Source organism: Martes martes (genome assembly GCF_963455335.1).
Source record: "Martes martes genome assembly, chromosome: 12".
Taxonomy (NCBI): Eukaryota; Metazoa; Chordata; class Mammalia; order Carnivora; family Mustelidae; genus Martes; species Martes martes.
The window spans coordinates 84,777,262-84,793,491 of record NC_137900.1 but is presented as its reverse complement, the minus strand read 5'-3'; the positions used below and the strand labels follow the sequence as shown (position 1 = coordinate 84,793,491).

Here is a 16,230-nt window from a genome sequence, read left to right as displayed (position 1 = left end):
TCTGCCTGCCTCTCTGCCTACTCGTGATCTCTCTCTGTCAAATAAATAAATAAAATCTTTAAAAATTTTTAAAAAAATGATTAAGGAAGAAACATTGTGCCAGCATATACTGGCAATATCAAGTGGAAAAGCTTCATGGTCTCAGTCAATGGTGGTATATTTTCAGGTGTATTATCTACTCTTTGGATAGGTCTGGATAATGCCAATTTCTAATTGAAAATCTTACGGTTAACTGCAGTGTTGTTGCCATGGAGAGTAGTATTACTTTTTCAGGTAGTACTTCTTTGCTGAATCTGTGTCTATTTATTTATTTCATTGAATGCAAGTCAGCCAGCTGCCACATTTTGACTACCAGGAGTGTTACTTTTTCGGCCATATCACTTAGGCTCTTGGCCCCAGGCCTTCAAAAGATAACGGTAGCTTTTTTGTTTGAAATAAGGTCATTTTCCTCTATAAAGATTATTTCTTTTTTAATTTTTTAACTTTTAAAATTTATTTGACAGATAGCAAGAGAGGGTTGGAGGGAGAGGGAGAGGAATTGGGAGAGGGAGAAGCAGGCTTCCCGCTGAGCTCCATCCCAGGGTCCTGGGATCATAACCGGAGCCAAAGGCAAGCGACTCAGCCACTCAGGTGCTCCAAGATTCTTTCTTTTTAGTCAATAACATGTTTATGGGCTCCACATTCAGATATGAAGCTAATTGTAAATAATCATTTTTGAAAGTTTTTCTTTTTCTCTTGCAGGTGTATTCTAGAGAATAAGTCTTCAAACATCTTTGCCATATTGACTCTGAGTTGCCAGGGGACTCAGGCTTATGAGGAGGTACTGTCACACAAAACAGTGTCTAGTGAAGACGACAAGAAAGTGGGGAAAGGATTGGAAAAAGAAGCTAAAACGCTATAGAAAACCATGGTAGGTATTATTTGTGTTTCCTTCATTTATTTATTTGACAGAGAGAGATCACAAGTAGGCAGAGAAGCAGGCAGAGAGAGAGGAGGAAGCAGGCTCCCTGCCGAGCAGAGAGCCCACTGTGGGGCTCGATCCCAGGACCCTGGGATCATGACCTGAGCCAAAGGCAGAGGCTTAACCCACTGAGCCACTCAGGTGCCCCTCCTTCATTTATTTATAAAAGATTCCAGTAGTTTAAAATTGGAAATTTAATAGTGAAGGCAAGTGAAAGACCATGGTGTTAATTTTTGGCTCTAGTGTATCAGATAAAGATGGCACTGTACTATTTAAGCAAAGCCAATGAGTTCAGATTTATTATGAGCCCTTTAAACCACAAGATGGAGCCCCATGAGCCCTCAGGCCATAAATTATTAAATACAAAGGAGGGAAGGCTCATAAATAATATTTTCTAATAAAACTGGCATTAGCAAACTGATATAAGGATGGCTTAGGTGACCTTGAACTTGAAATTGTGTAATTTTTCTCTAGTCTCCTACCTGAAGTTCAGTTTTTTCCCGTGGACATAAAAAATCTTTTTGATTTAATGCTTTAATGAGCGATACGGATGGTGCAGAATTTTATGAAATGTTCGAGTATTGAACTCAAAAGGTTACTTTTTCCACATGCTTTTAAAATAACAGGGTCAAGTGTTTAGTATATTGGGGGGCATTGAACCTAACCTCAAGTAAATCTTGCTTTTTTGTGGAAAGTTCATACTCAGATTAGATGAGATGTTAGATGAGATCATAATCTCTGGTGCCTAGTGTTTCAGTTGGTAAAATGTGTTGATTTTTTTTCTTCTAGTATTTTGGTTCTGGAGGATGTTGTGTGAATTTTTCCCCTAAGTATAAGTGAGAAAAGACTTAAAAAAGATGTTATAAGTGGGAGAAAAAGCACAAAAATATTAATCATCAGTATGTTTGAAATATGTTGTTTAACAAGTCTGATGGTATTTTTTTAAGTGTTAGTTGATTTTTTAAAAAATTTGTTCTAGGGATTATAATTTAGTTGACTTGCTCTTAGAGAAGAAATTCTCCAAGTATTTTAATTCTGGATGGTGGGGAAAAATGTTAGTTAACTTGGGATTTTCTCTCTCATTTAGTTTTAGGTGAGGTCTAGGAAAGGATACTGTGACTTCCGTTTCCTCAAATATGAATTACGTGCCTCTTCAACTTATTTATTATAGTCTTGATTTTCTTACAGTTTAAATGCTTTTTACTGTTATTTGTCATAGTTGATAAAAATTCCTTTCCTAGTTTATTCATTTTAAATTCAGTTTAAATTTCCTGGTATTTACATAATTTTGTGTTTATATAATTTAATTGGTTGGTAGATGTTTTCCAATTTTTTCTGTTGCTTTACACCTTAGATCTTAGAGTTGAATGACAACTTTTTGTTTCTGCATATTATTTCTAATTTAATTTTTTTAAATCTTTAAGGGCGCCTGGGTGGCTCAGTGGGTTAAAGCCTCTGCCTTCGGCGCAGGTCATGATCCCAGGGTCCTGGAATGGAGCCCTGCATCGGGCTCTCTGCTCAGCAGGGAGCCTGCTTCCCCCTCTCTCTCTGCCTGCCTCTCTGCCTACTTGTGATCTCTCTGTCAAATAAATAAATAAAATCTAAAAAAAAAAAATCTTTAAGTCCATTTGGACCTTGTTGGGGTAAATAAGATCACCCTCCCATTTTTTTGGTCTTTTTTTTGTAATACTGCTTATTCTTCCTTTGACCATTGTTTCATGGTGCTTATCCTGTCACAAACAGTAGAGTCTTGGATTTAACATTCTTGCATTTAACATTGGCAGCGTGTTATTTGTGAGAGAAACACCAAAGCTTTGTGGTATGTAGCAGTATGTCATTTTGTTAAGGGAAGGCCAGTGTGCAGGGCTGAGTAATTTAGCTAACTAAATAAATTAGTAACTCACCATAAAACTAAATGACAGAGATGATCCCAAGTTAACAGTTTTTTTCTCCACCTTTCAGAACTAAAAAATTAGTAAATTTCTTCTCTAAAGAGAAGTCAAATAATTTAATAATTTTTCTATAGAACAACCTGGCATCTCCAATTTGTTATATGGCTTTTTTGTTTTCTTGTTACTTATTTTGGGATATGTGAGTAATTTCAAGAAGTGATTAAAAAGTTGATTTCTTTGCGGCAAAAGATTCCAGTTAGAAAACTGGTTGTGGACTGTGAGCAGGGCAGAAATCTAGACAGAAATGGGTTTTATCTAGAAAAAAGGAAAGCTCTGTGATTGATTTGAGTCCTTATAATAACTGAAGGTTTCAAAGGTTTACTTACTTTTTTAGTTATAGTATGCTTCATTTTATAGGGGATGGTAATACTGTAGTATTAATTTACTAGTGTTCAAATTAGTATGATTTTTAAACATTAATATTCAAACAAAACGAGGCAGGACTGATAGGGACTTGAGAATATTTTAGTTTGTGGTAGACTTTAGAACAAAATATTTACCATCTACTGGCATATTAATTCATTTAAGTAAAGACACTGTAGCCATCCTTTAAATGAAGTACTTTGGGCTTTATGGAAACTCACCAACTTATCCCCGTTCATTTTGCAGTGTACTGGTACAAGTGTCTTCATGGTATTTGTAAATTTGGAAATATTCAAAAGTTTCTGGAAGTGTGACTCATGAGTGTGAAGGATGTGCTCTATTAAATTTTCATGAAATTCATTCTATTTCTAGGCTCTAATCTGCTCCACTGATTTCTGGGCCAGCGTGTCATTTTAATTACTGCTTTTTAAATTTTTGTTATTTTGTTTTAGTGTAATGGTACCACTCATCCATCTTTGTAAAATATTTCTTGATATTTTCATTGATTTTTTTTTCTCCAAATGAGCTTCAAAATGATCTTTATTGAATATTAAGTAAAGCTATCTTGAGAGGATTTGATTGAGAATGTAATACGTTCATAAATTACTTTGGGGAGTTGATTCTTTTGTAGTATGTATTTTCCCCATTTTGGAGTTTGGAATATTTTCTGCTAATCTGTTTTAAAAATTAAGGCCTTGCACCAAGGGTGTGAATGCCAGATAGTAAATAGAGTTCTGATGTTACCCACAGTTTTTCTATAGTGTTGACACATATCTTTGTATTTTATATTATTACTGTATTATGAAATCTCAATTTTTCAAGTTGCGTAATTCTTCAGCAGTTTGGAAAGGAGTGACTGAGTATCACGAGTCACCATCATGGTTCCTAGATACTTTGTCAAAGCTAGGAAGAATCTCTTTCTTGAAGATGATGTGTGATACAGATGACCTTTTTCAAAAGTCGTCTGTATATATCGGTATTCAAAATACTAGATTCAGCTAAAAGATAGCATGTACATGATGCGGAGAGTGAGCTGGGTGAATCTTACCAAAACAAGAATGAAAAATCGCTAATTTTCTAGTGTGGAATTCAGTAGAATGATGTTTTACTTTCTTTTCTGTGCAATTTTTTCTTGTCTCAACATTAATTGTTTCACAGTGGTTTGACAATGCTATGACTTGACTGAAATACATATCTATATTTTAATATATTTGTATATAATACTTTTCAGGTAACATTACTTTTATTGAAGTAATTGTTTTCTTTCTTCTGACAGAGATCTATTAGATCTTTTGCCAACGATGATCGCCATGTTATGGTGAAACATTCAACAATCTATCCATCTCCGGAGGAACTTGAAGCTGTTCAGAATATGGTGTCTACTGTTGAATGTGCTCTTAAACATGTGTCAGATTGGCTCGATGAAACAAATAAAGGCACAAAAACAGAGGGTGAGACAGAAGTGAAGAAGGATGAGGCCGTAGACACCTATTCCAAGTGAGTGTGGCCTAACCTTTGTGGTGCTGTACTGCAGTGCTCAGAAAAGCTGAGTCCTCTCCCACTGGGTTTCATTTGGTATATGGTGTTCTTTAGGTTTTCTCATTTATATGACTATAAACAAGGAAGTAAATGTTTGTGGAATTTTTCCAAGTTACATTTGAAAGGAAGTCAAGAAAGAAACAACAATTAGACCAGGAAAAGAAGATGGACTTGTTCAGGATGCCTTTTGAGAGTGCACCAAGCCCTTTAAAGTTGTCATTTTTGGAAATTATGAAATGTCACTTTTTTCATGTGTTGGTTCAGCCTTCTGAATTCAGAAATAGGTCTTTGGGGGAATCATAAAATGTCATTTTTTTTTTAGGTATTTAAAAATCTTGGTGGAGAAGAAAGAGTGCAGGAAAATGTGTTCTAAATGTGTTTTTGACCATACCTACCTTGTTGAATCCGAGGACTCAACACAGTGTCTGGCATGTAGTAAATGCTCACTGGATATTTGTGGAATGAATGAAGGACTAACAGGAGCCAGAACCTTCAGCAGTTAGGGCAGAGTATTCTCAGTGCTGTAACAATAGTAAGAGATGAGTGAGATGAAGCTTCATGATAACTGAAGTTAGATCAAGAAACTCTGTATGATGTACTAAGCTTACTGTTTTGAGCAGTGACACTATAATTGGAATAAATATGATTTACTTGGAAAGAAGAAGCTCATTTGATTGTACTGTATTTATAGGATTAAGAGCATTACTTTCGCTATAACATAAAGATAGATGTTATAGAATTTTTTTTTTCAGCTTTCAATTTTAAATGTGATAAAGAATAGTGGGGAAGTTTTGATAAATTGATTTTCTTCTCTGAAATATAGTGTAACTTTTTCATCTTTAGATGCAAGATAATCAGTATCAGTTTTCAGCTGAAGAACATAATTCCTTGAATTTGTTAACTGTTTACAGGTAATATGTACATTGTGTATAGTACTAGCCTTGTCAGCTTGGAGGTTCTTGGCAGTAATTCAGTTTTTCTTGAATGTGATGGTTTTAAAATAGATACGGTCAAATTTTGAGGTTTGTGTTAATTAGTAGTATCCAGTAATCTAGCTCTATGTATCCCAGTCCCTCTGCAAATTAAATAGTTTTGCACTCCATATTTAAATTTGTACTATGGGATGTGTTTATGCCCTTTCAAAAACTTCTTAAAAAATTTTGATAAAATGTGTATAACATAAAATTTACCATTTTTAAGTGGAGTTTCATTTACTGTTGGAATTTAGACCCTCTTAGTACTATTTTTGTTGTTTTTTTTCAAGGCTGCGCAGACTTTTGAAAAGTGCTCCAGCAGACTTTCGCTTAACTGGATCAGGTCACTGTATTTTAAAGATTTTTAAAAGATAATGTGCTCCACACTTTCATTTGGACTTTTAAATATAGCTCTGTGTGTGGGTGCTCTAGACTGTCTTTGTGAACATTCCTAGGTTGAGCACTTGTCTTGATTCCTCCCATGTGTCAGAACTCAAGGAGGGCAGAATGTTTGGGTCCTTATTTTGTGTAAAACAGAGGCAGGCACATCTTCTGAGAACAGAGCTCTTTTCCAGTAGTAGACACGGGTTGAGCTCCTGATGTATGCTAAGTACTATAGAAGGCACCAAGATGGGTGAGGGCTATCTTCTATTTATTAAGCACCTTCTGCTGCCAGGCACTGTTAGGCAGCTTTTACCTGTGTGCTCTTTATTTTACCTTTTTACAAACTGACTCAGAGAAGGCTTCCACTATTTGTATTATTAGGAATATTAGGGTTCTGTTCTTCATTTTAGTAATTCCCTATATTTGGGTGTTTGCTTTATGGTATCTCCTGTATTTAAATTAATTATTCAAATTCAGGGCTGAAGTAGGAGTTCCTTTCTCAGTTCAGTCATGCTGTCATCTGCATAAGATCAAGTATATCCGAATTATGACATAGAATTTAATAAGCAAGTAATAATGGATAGTTAATAATAGCTAAACACTTACTGAATGCCAGTTACTATAGCAGACTGTTTTTCACGTTATGTTACAACAAACCTGCTGGTACGGGTTATTATCATTCCCCTCCTCTGCCCCCATTTTACCTATGAAATTTCTGTTGCTTCAAATTTGCATATGAAAAGAGTGACTCGGAATCATTAACAAACTTTAACTTGCTTGAGGTTAGTGAATGACTATGTATGGTGGGCCAGGATCCATTTTCATCTGTTGGGACTCCAAATCCAATTTTCTTAGCACATTTGCCTCAAATTCCTGTGACTAAAACGTGAGAGTGTAGAGCAGGGAGAGTTTATATGCTGGTTCTGGGGATCAGAAAAAACTTTATGAAGGAAGTGGCATTTGCAGTAGGCTCAGAGTATGGGAAGGCTTTTGGCAGGCAGTTAAAAGTGGAAGAAAACAAATCTCAGCAAAGTTCTAGGTGTGAGAAAGTTTAGGGACCATTTAGGGATTAATAGCATTGTTTATTGAGCTGTTAATATATGCCAGCATCTGCACTAAAGTTCATTACTTACATGATGTTCTTAAGGACTACTCTGTAAGAAAGGCATTTCCCACCCCCCCCCCTTTTTTTTTTAAACAAATGAGAAGGTAAGCTCAAAAGAGTCAGGTTATTTGTAATTTACCCAATGTCACAATACTGAGTGGCAGTGCCAGAATTTGAATGACAAAGTCGTGTTTTCTCAGTTGGCTCCCAGTGTACTAAGTGCCTGAGTGTTCAGTGGGACACTAAGAAAGTACAGGCAGAGTGCCATCCCTGGACTGCTTTTGGAAGGTTACTCTGGTAGTGGTGGTATACAGTGGATCAGAATGGCAGAAGTTACTCATTAAAGCCAGTGAAGCGATGGTTATTGAGCGTAGTCTAGATGAGACGTAATAAGAGCCTGAACAGAAACTAGTTTGAAGGCATTTGTTCGAGGGTGATCCTGGAGGGAAAATTTATCAACTGTTACTAGATTTGGGAGAATGAGGAGATGACAGGGATACAGGAGAAGAATCAAAGGCCATGGAATCTCTTCTTAATATCAAATAATTTCCTGTTTGGATTACTTGCTTTAAAACCTTTTTTCTTTCTGTCTATACTTATATCACCCTTTATAGTTTTTCATTGATTTAATATTAATTGAATCTCTAAGGTATGCCAGCCACTTAACCAGTGTCTGGATTATTTATAATTTCTTGTTTTATTTCTACTGCCACAATATTTCTCTCCTTTATTCTTTCTCTAGTTCATTCTCCACTCTGCTGATTCTTTGCCCCAGCTACAATGACCTTTTTTCTCTCTAACCTTATCAAAGTCTGAAGTCAGACCTCTCTAATTTTGACCTCTCTTTCTCCTGAACTTGGGAAGCAACCATAATAATGTAAAGAACCTGAGCATTGTGATCACGCCAACTTGAGTTTGAATCCAGGCTGTGTTTTACTCTTTATGTGAACTTAAACAATTAATTAGCCTTTCTGAGATTGACATTACTTGTCTTTTAAATGCAAGCTTGTTGTGTGGTTTATTTTTTATTTTTATTTTTTTAAAGATTTATTTTAGAGAGAGAGAGCATGTGTGCATATATAGGAGCGGGGTGGGAGTGGGGGAGGGGAGAGGGGCAGAGGGAGAAGCAGACACCCCGCTGAGCAGGGAACCCCATCTTGGACTCCATCCCTGGACCCCAGGATCATGACCTGAGCTGAAGGCAGATGCTTAACTGACTGAGCCACCCAGGTGCCCTTGTTGTAAGGTTTAATGAGAGTCGGTGGCATGCAGTTTGTTCTCAGATGTTACTTTCTTTTCCCCTTTTAAGCAGGTTACTTTTATACTTTGCTACAGGGTGAGCCTCAGGAACAGGAGAGATTGAATCTTTAGTATACTTTCTGTACTCAGACATTTGCTTACTTGCTGCATGACTGCTAAGATCAGTTACATTTTCCCTTGTGATGAGGGAAATGAACCTATAAGAAATTTTTAGTATTAAAATTAAGGGTAGATGTTAACATTATTTTTATGCACCATTCGTTACTTGATGTTCTTTGTTCTTTGAGCCACAGCTGGATTTAGAATGCATATACTGGCAGATTATCTTTGGTCTCTTCCTTCTTTCCTCAGCTCTTTAGTTTTATCACATTGTTCTGCTTTCCCCATAAACTTTTGTGGATTCCTAGAATGATACAGCTAGAAGGGATGAGCTAAGGCTCATGCAGCTAATAGCCGTTTTGCAGTAACCGGTACTGAGCCAGCAGGCACCAGTAAGAGTAGAGTTCAGGTCTTTTAGATTTCCACCCTGATGCTCTTTTTCAGTATACTTTTGGTGTTCAGGTTTCTCACAAATTTCTTTAATCACTGATAAAAAGATAAAAGAAGTTTAAAAATATTTTTAAAAATATGTAAGGGGATATAGTACATATAGACTCGTAATAAGCACGTAGATGTAATAAAGAATTAGAAGATTTTTAATGAAGAATTAAAAGAAAGACGTCCCTGTTAATTCCTTGGGGAAGACAGATACTTTATTAGTCTTAAAACTGAGACTTAATTTTTGATGTCTGAATTTATATACTCCTTATCAGTTCATATGGATACCCAGGAAGCCAAGTGATGATTAAGTTATAGTTTGGGAAATAGGTTGTAAAAGTAATCATTTAGACTTTTATTTTTAGGGATCAAGGTGGTCGGACATTGTGTGGTGTAATGAGGATTGGCCTGGTTGCAAAAGGCTTGCTGATTAAAGATGATATGGACTTGGAGCTGGTTTTAATGTGCAAAGACAAACCCACAGAGACCCTGTTAAATACAGTCAAAGATAATCTTCCTATTCAGATTCAGGTGAGTACAGTTTAATTGAACCTCTAGGAGAATTTGTAAAAAGGTGAAAGTAGGTAGCGACCTTGATGAAATTAATAATAAGGAATTGGTAATAGTAAGGGGTAGGTGCAGACAAAGGGAATACTGCTACTCTGCGTCAGTGACACATCCATCACATTTAAAACAAACTTCTGATGATTAATGCTCAGGATATATTTACTAGATGGCTTTTGTTTTCTTTTTTCTTTTTTTTTTTAGATTTTATTTATTTATTTGGCAGAGAGACAGACATCGAGAGAGGGAACACAAGCAGGGGGAGTGGGAGAGGGAGAAGCAGGCTTCTCGGTAAATAGGGAGCCCAACATGGGACTCAGTCTCAGGATACTGGGATCATGACCTGAGCCCAAGGCAGACACTTAATGACTGAGCCACCCAGGCACCCCTAAGATGGCTCTTAAGGTACAGTCTTCAATTTTCAGGTGAATCTTGTTGAGAGGCTTCATGTTTTTCAGACTAGGTCTCTCAGTTTTATAAACTTCTGGAAGGGTTGGCATAATGCAAAAAAGATCAGAAGGAGCATAGACAACTAGAGACTTTCATAGGTGATAATAAAATTGAAAACTAAGTTAATTTAACAGTAACCCTTTCATCCTGTTAATAGAAAGTCACTATAATTCCTTGTTCCAAACCTTTTTCCAATGGATGGTTTTAGAAAATTTTGATGTTGGCATGCTTTTTGGAGAATCCTGTGAAGGTGGATGGCTCCCCAGGGCTGAAGACAGTGGTTTGGTCTGGGGCTGTGGCCACCCCAGGACCTGCTCTGCCAGTCTTTTCCAAGGGCCAGCTGCATCGCTAATTGGAAAGCTGTGATCATCTTTCAGTTTCATATGTGTTGTCTGTGGTATAATCAGATTGTAGCTTTTTGATGATTTCATATTGGTTAGTCCTTATATCCATGTCACATGAATAGATACCAGCCCTCAGGTGCCCACGAAGTCCTTTGAGTTGAATGTTCTCTTTTGTTGAGTTTGTTTCTTTTATTTGTATTTCTTCTAAAAAAGTTCTCCCCGCCCCCCGCCAAGTTATATGAATTCTAAATTTGTTTTTAGCTTTGTTGTTAGATACTTTTCTTTCACATTTACAAGTTGATCTTCAAAACCATCTTCCTTTTTTAATCTACTGTTGACACTCAGATTTGTCTTACTTGTCGACACATTTCCCTATATTGATTTTCGGAGCACTATATTTTCATTTTGCCTTAGATCTCAAGATACGATTTTGTAAGTGACTGAACATATATTTGGCTTTTCCATTTTCAGTTCATGAATGAAGAAATGTTTTTGGTCCTTCATAGGGTTAAATTGATTTCTTCTAAAAAATTATTTTAAGTCCTTTTGTTATCATTTGGGGAGGGAGAGTGGTGAGCAACATGGAGTACAATAATAGAGCTTTTTTTTTAAGAGACAGTGTGGGCGTGGTGAGGAGTGAGGGTGGGGGGAAGAGAAAGAGTTAAGCACAGGGGTCAGTGTGGGGCTCGATACCGCAACTCTGAGATCATGACCTGAGCCAAAATCAAGAGTTGGTTGCTTAACCGACTAAGCTACCCAAGGCCCCCCAATAGAGCTTTTAAAAAACAGCTCAATAACAGGACTTTCTGGCTAGCTATACTCTCTGTTACTAGAATGTTAATAAAATTCCTTATTTCTGGTTTTTTTTTTTTTAAGATTTTTACTTATTTATTTGACAGAGAAATCACAAGTAGACACATGTAGGCAGAGAGGCAGGCAGAGAGAGAGGGAGAAGCAGGCTCCCCACTGAGCAGAGAGCCCGATGTGGGACTTGATCCCAGGACTCTGGGATCATGACTCGAGCTGAAGACAGAGGCTTAATTAACCCACAGAGCTACCCAGGCACCCCCTCATTTCTGTTTTTTATATTGTTTTAAAATGTAATCTGTATTCCTGCCTTTATTACAGTGAACACTTTTACTTTTAAATCTAGGGTAAAGTAATCCATGGAGGTTTTTCAACCATCTCACCCCTGTTTCTGCTCCCTGTAGTGAGTCCTGTTTCTTATGAGAGTGGTCCTATTCCTTACCTGTGTCAGGGTGGAAAAGGAGTTGAGAACCAGGGCTATAAATAGCAGAAGTTCTTATTCTGAAAATGTATCACGTTTCTCAAGTATTGATATGGGAGATTGGGCCAAATTTCAGTCTGCATTAATAGAGCTTTCTCTGTGGAGATCACAACTGTATGAACTCTACATTTTTGTCTCCTTGGTGAGGGTCTTTATTTCAGGCCCCACAGTTTTAAAATGTTCTTGTTGAGTTAGCAAGTAAGTGTTCAAGGGAAAGGACCCAGAAGAAAGTGCAATCTGTGTAAACCATTTTAAATTTGAAGAGACTGGGGCTTTTTAGGCAAGAGAAGACAAAAAGAGACACATATTTTTTGGTCTTTGAAGGGCTTCTTAGAGAAGTTAAAAGAAGCCTGAGCTCTTAGGACCAGTGGTAGACATTAAAAGTATTTCACTTTATCATAGCCAATAGTTATCCAACCCTGAAACCAGTTGCTTTGTGTGATGGTTAGATCCATTGCTATAAGTATTTCAGAAGAGGTATCCAAGTAAAATGGGGACATAATTGTGTACCTATCTCAGATTAAATTGTAAACATGTACACATATATGCCCTCATACATACACACATTATTACTATTAATATTTCAGAAAAATAATTTTTTAAAAGATTTTATTAATTTGTCAGAGAGAGAGAGAGAGCACACAAGCAGGCAGAGGCGGAGAGAGAAGCAGGCTCCCTGCTGAGCAAGAAGCCTGATGTTGGACTCGATCCCAGGACCCTGGGATCATGACCCAAGACGAAGGCAGCGGCTCAACTGACTGAGCCACCCAGGCGTCCCCAGAAAAATCATTTTAAGCATGATTTCTACCTTTACTCCCTGCCTCCACTCCCTGCCTCCCTGTTGTTTTCTTGGTGTTTATATGGAAAACCGGTTTCTGGTATGATACGATCTTATTTTCTTGTGAATTAATTTTTCCTGAGCACTTACCATAGCAAAACTTCCAGTAATCTAAGTACCTTAGTTAATTGCAGTTGTACCATACCTTTTCTCTATGTACTCTTTTCTAGGTCAATTTTAGAACTTCCTTGAGCAAGGGATAGGGTGACCAAAACCAAGAATCACTTATAATTAGCCCAGAGCTCATACCCTGGTGATCTGCATACATAGTTGAAGATTTAGTTTGACTAATTCTCTGCTGGCATCTTTAATGTTACTATAATGTCAATGTAAATAGGTTTCTTCATTTTCTCTATATTCTAGTTCTGGATTTTCCAGTGACTGTGTGGCCTTTTCCCTTCCCTGGTTTTCTTTATTCAAAATTAGGATAATGAATTTTCTATTTTGCTATATTTTTTTATATAAATGTTTAATGGTAAAATGCTATTTTTATGAAAAGGGCTTTGAGTTCTTTTAATGCACACTGATATGCAAAGACCTAGTAGTGTTTCCATTCTATGTCAGGTAATAGATAAAGATTTCACTGCCAAGAAAGATCCTGTGTAACTTACTAAATATTTCATGTATAATAATATTAAATGTAGCTTAATATGTGATTCTAATTGGTGATTATTTTGTGGAAGGCCCTTAAATTATATATGTGCAATTATATGCTAAAAGAAGCACTGTATGTTTCCCTGTGGATGTCAGGTGACTTATCCCATAATGATAGGTCTCACTGGAGTGATCTCTGAGATCTACTTGTCCTTTCAGAAAGGAAGTTACTTGTTTATACTAATTTTTGAAATCCTTTCTCATTCTTTCTTACTTGATGCTCTTTAAAAATCTACATAATCTTATGTAAAAATCTATTGATCTTATATTTGGAAGTCCTTAACAAGTAGGAGTTCCTTTTGAGATGGTCTGGTCAAAAAGGGATTTGGTTTAGAGAGCATTCTCAGCAATTTATTATTCTACAGTAGCTCTCTGTAAGAATTTTAAGAACAGAATTTCACCCATTATCACATAATGATGCTGTTGGTATTTTACTTTCAAATATTAGAAAGAATGGTTTTAAAGATTGTTTAATAATTATGTAGAGAGTTGACATTGTGGTTCCATTTTGAGGTGTGGAGAAAGATTTGTTCTGGTAAGTTGGGAGGAGAGAGAAATGTTATCCTTAAACTAAAGAACTAGTTAAAGACTTTACTCTTTCAGCCTAGTATTATTAATAGTTAATAACATTTGAAAACTAAGCGGCAGTCATTCATTTTTTGAGATTTTAATCTAATTAACTGGGTGTTTTTGAAATCTTGATGACTTTCAGAAACTCACAGAAGAGAAATACCAAGTGGAACAATGTGTAGATGAGGCTTCTATTATAATTCGGAATACAAAAGAGCCCACGCTAACTTTGAAGGTGATACTTACTTCCCCTCTAATTAGGGACGAATTGGAGAAGAAGGATGGAGGTACACATGTATATATTTTTGTTTTCTTCGCATAAGACCTCTCTTGAATGCTGTGTTAAGTGTACTTAATGGATTTAAGAAATGGTTCTTTCTGTCTTCATTTGTTTTTTGCCACTCATAGTATTTTAAAAAGCTTTATTTCTACATGATTGCCATATTTTGCAAAAATGTATATATTTAAAACATATGTTAATTCAGAAACCTGTTGATTATCATGTTGGCCTTAACTCTGCTTTAATTTTTATACTATTATGGTATTCTATTTTACTTTGTCTATTATTATGCTGTTACTGGTATCAGCTGACCTATTCTGTGTAGTTTGGCTTTTAGGTCTGATTTTAGAATTAAATGTGGTCCAGAAAAATACTGTTTTCATATTTGCTCACTCATTGTTTCAAGTTACTCATTTGTACCTTGCTCTTGACTTCTAGTAACTATTACAACTTTGTGAGATTTATGCTTTACCTAATTGCCCATGTATAAACATGTTTTATAATGTAACAGATAAAATTAGGGGATTGTTTTCTAAAAATTAATCTTCAGTAAATTTTTTTCTAGGAAGTTTGTGATCCTGTTAACATTTTGTATATTATATATATGGGAATTATGCTTTAAACTAACTTACTTCTGAAGTTAAAAAGAATTCTTGTTTGGCAGTGTCATCCTCATAAAAGTAGAGTAAAAAATCTGTATTCAGCTTTGAGAAAGAATGATGGAGCTGAACTCCGGTGTTTTTATCCTGTTAAGTTAGCTTGTTTCTGCCTCTCAGTCCTATCCCTAGAAACACTTGCCACATGATATTTGTCCTGTGTCAGACCTTTGACCAACTGGCCCTTCTCTGTCATAATTTAGAGGCAGTGTGGCTTATCTGGGCCAGTGGGGACTCCCTGTTGCTGTTTTTTCATCACTAGACATTCAGCAAGTCCCATTGCTCACTCTCCTACCTGAAATACCAGTGCAGTAAGAAATATTGGCCAATTTCTTCATTTATGTCAAATTGATGATAAAGGTGTAATAAAAGACACATTAGTAATGTTAAGATTGAGAAATATAGAGTTTGGCAGACGTGTCTCATAGAATCTTTTAAAGTAAAAGTGACATACTCCTTTACAAAAAAGATTTTTGGAATAACTAAAATCAGCTCTACCATACCCAACAGATACGAAGTAGACACATTATGAGTCAAGTTTTTAAAGTTAAAGAGCATCCAGTCTGTAATTGGGTTAATGCCAGTACTTTTTTTTTTTTTTTTTTTTTTGCTGTATATCATATCTCTAATACCTCTGAAGAACCAATCCTAAGCAGCTTAATTTCTTTAACAGCTTTCAGTTCACCATTAACTATAGGACTATAAAATAATTTCTGAAGTGTCAAGATAATTCTGTTAATTCTGATAAGCTGTGTTCTACTTGACTCTCTCTCTAAAGTCAGCCACTTCCTAGACTAGTTACAATTATGGGGATTATTAGCAATTATTTGAGTATAGAGAGATGAGAAAAAGACTGAAATCACCAAAGACTAGATTAATTCTACATCTGTTTGTAGCTGTAGGCATCTCTTCTGTTATTTCTTTGAAAATAGTGAGAGAACATCAGGCTTCTTTTTTTCCTGTGGTTTTGTATACTTATGTGGGATTAGGTAGTAGTTTTCTGTGATACCCTTAAGCTTTGTCTGTTGCCTCTGTAACTTTAATTTCTGTTCACAGAAGTTGGAAACAGATACTGCACGGCACCCTTACTAGAAGACTAGTTACTGTAGAATACTCTCTGTTCAAGGTGTTTGTATTACTCAAGGATCCCAAAACCCCTTTTTTGAGCTGAAACCTCCCAGCCCTGTTGAGTCACTGTTATCTCTTATAATTTGTGCGTTTTGTCTAACCTGGGCTTTTTCAAAATGCTTTTTGATCTACACTGCCGTTTTGTGTATTTCTGAGCAACTTTTAGGATCCAGCATGACTGAGCATTTGAGACCTAGGCTTATGATTCTGTAGGACTTGTTTCTTCCTACCGGACAATTCCTCCCACCTTGATATGGTTATTTTCAGCTGCATGGGTGAAAGTATGGGATTCATTTGGGTTCCAGGAATTTCTAAGACTGGGAGATATCCCTCTTTTCAAAATCTCCACTCCTTTTCTTTCTCAGTATTTAAAAAATATGCAT

General features: G+C 36.2%; 1 protein-coding gene across 4 annotated transcripts in view; it reads left to right on the top strand.

The window, feature by feature from the left end:
- The window catches only part of STRBP (spermatid perinuclear RNA binding protein), a 150,099-nt gene that overhangs the window by 77,394 nt on the left and 56,475 nt on the right, over nt 1-16,230 (top strand). For 3 of the 4 annotated variants that reach the window (XR_013967687.1, XM_080819192.1, XM_080819191.1), the window contains exons 2-5: nt 742-910; nt 4,553-4,773; nt 9,441-9,606; nt 13,926-14,070. Coding sequence is in view for 3 of the 4 variants with exons in the window: in XM_080819192.1 (XP_080675318.1) it covers nt 908-910; nt 4,553-4,773; nt 9,441-9,606; nt 13,926-14,070 (535 nt within the window). In the remaining variant the exon portion in view is untranslated. Of the gene's footprint in view, nt 1-741; nt 911-4,552; nt 4,774-9,426; nt 9,607-13,925; nt 14,071-16,230 lie in introns of those variants that run through there. The other variant, XM_080819193.1, reaches the window with a different exon arrangement.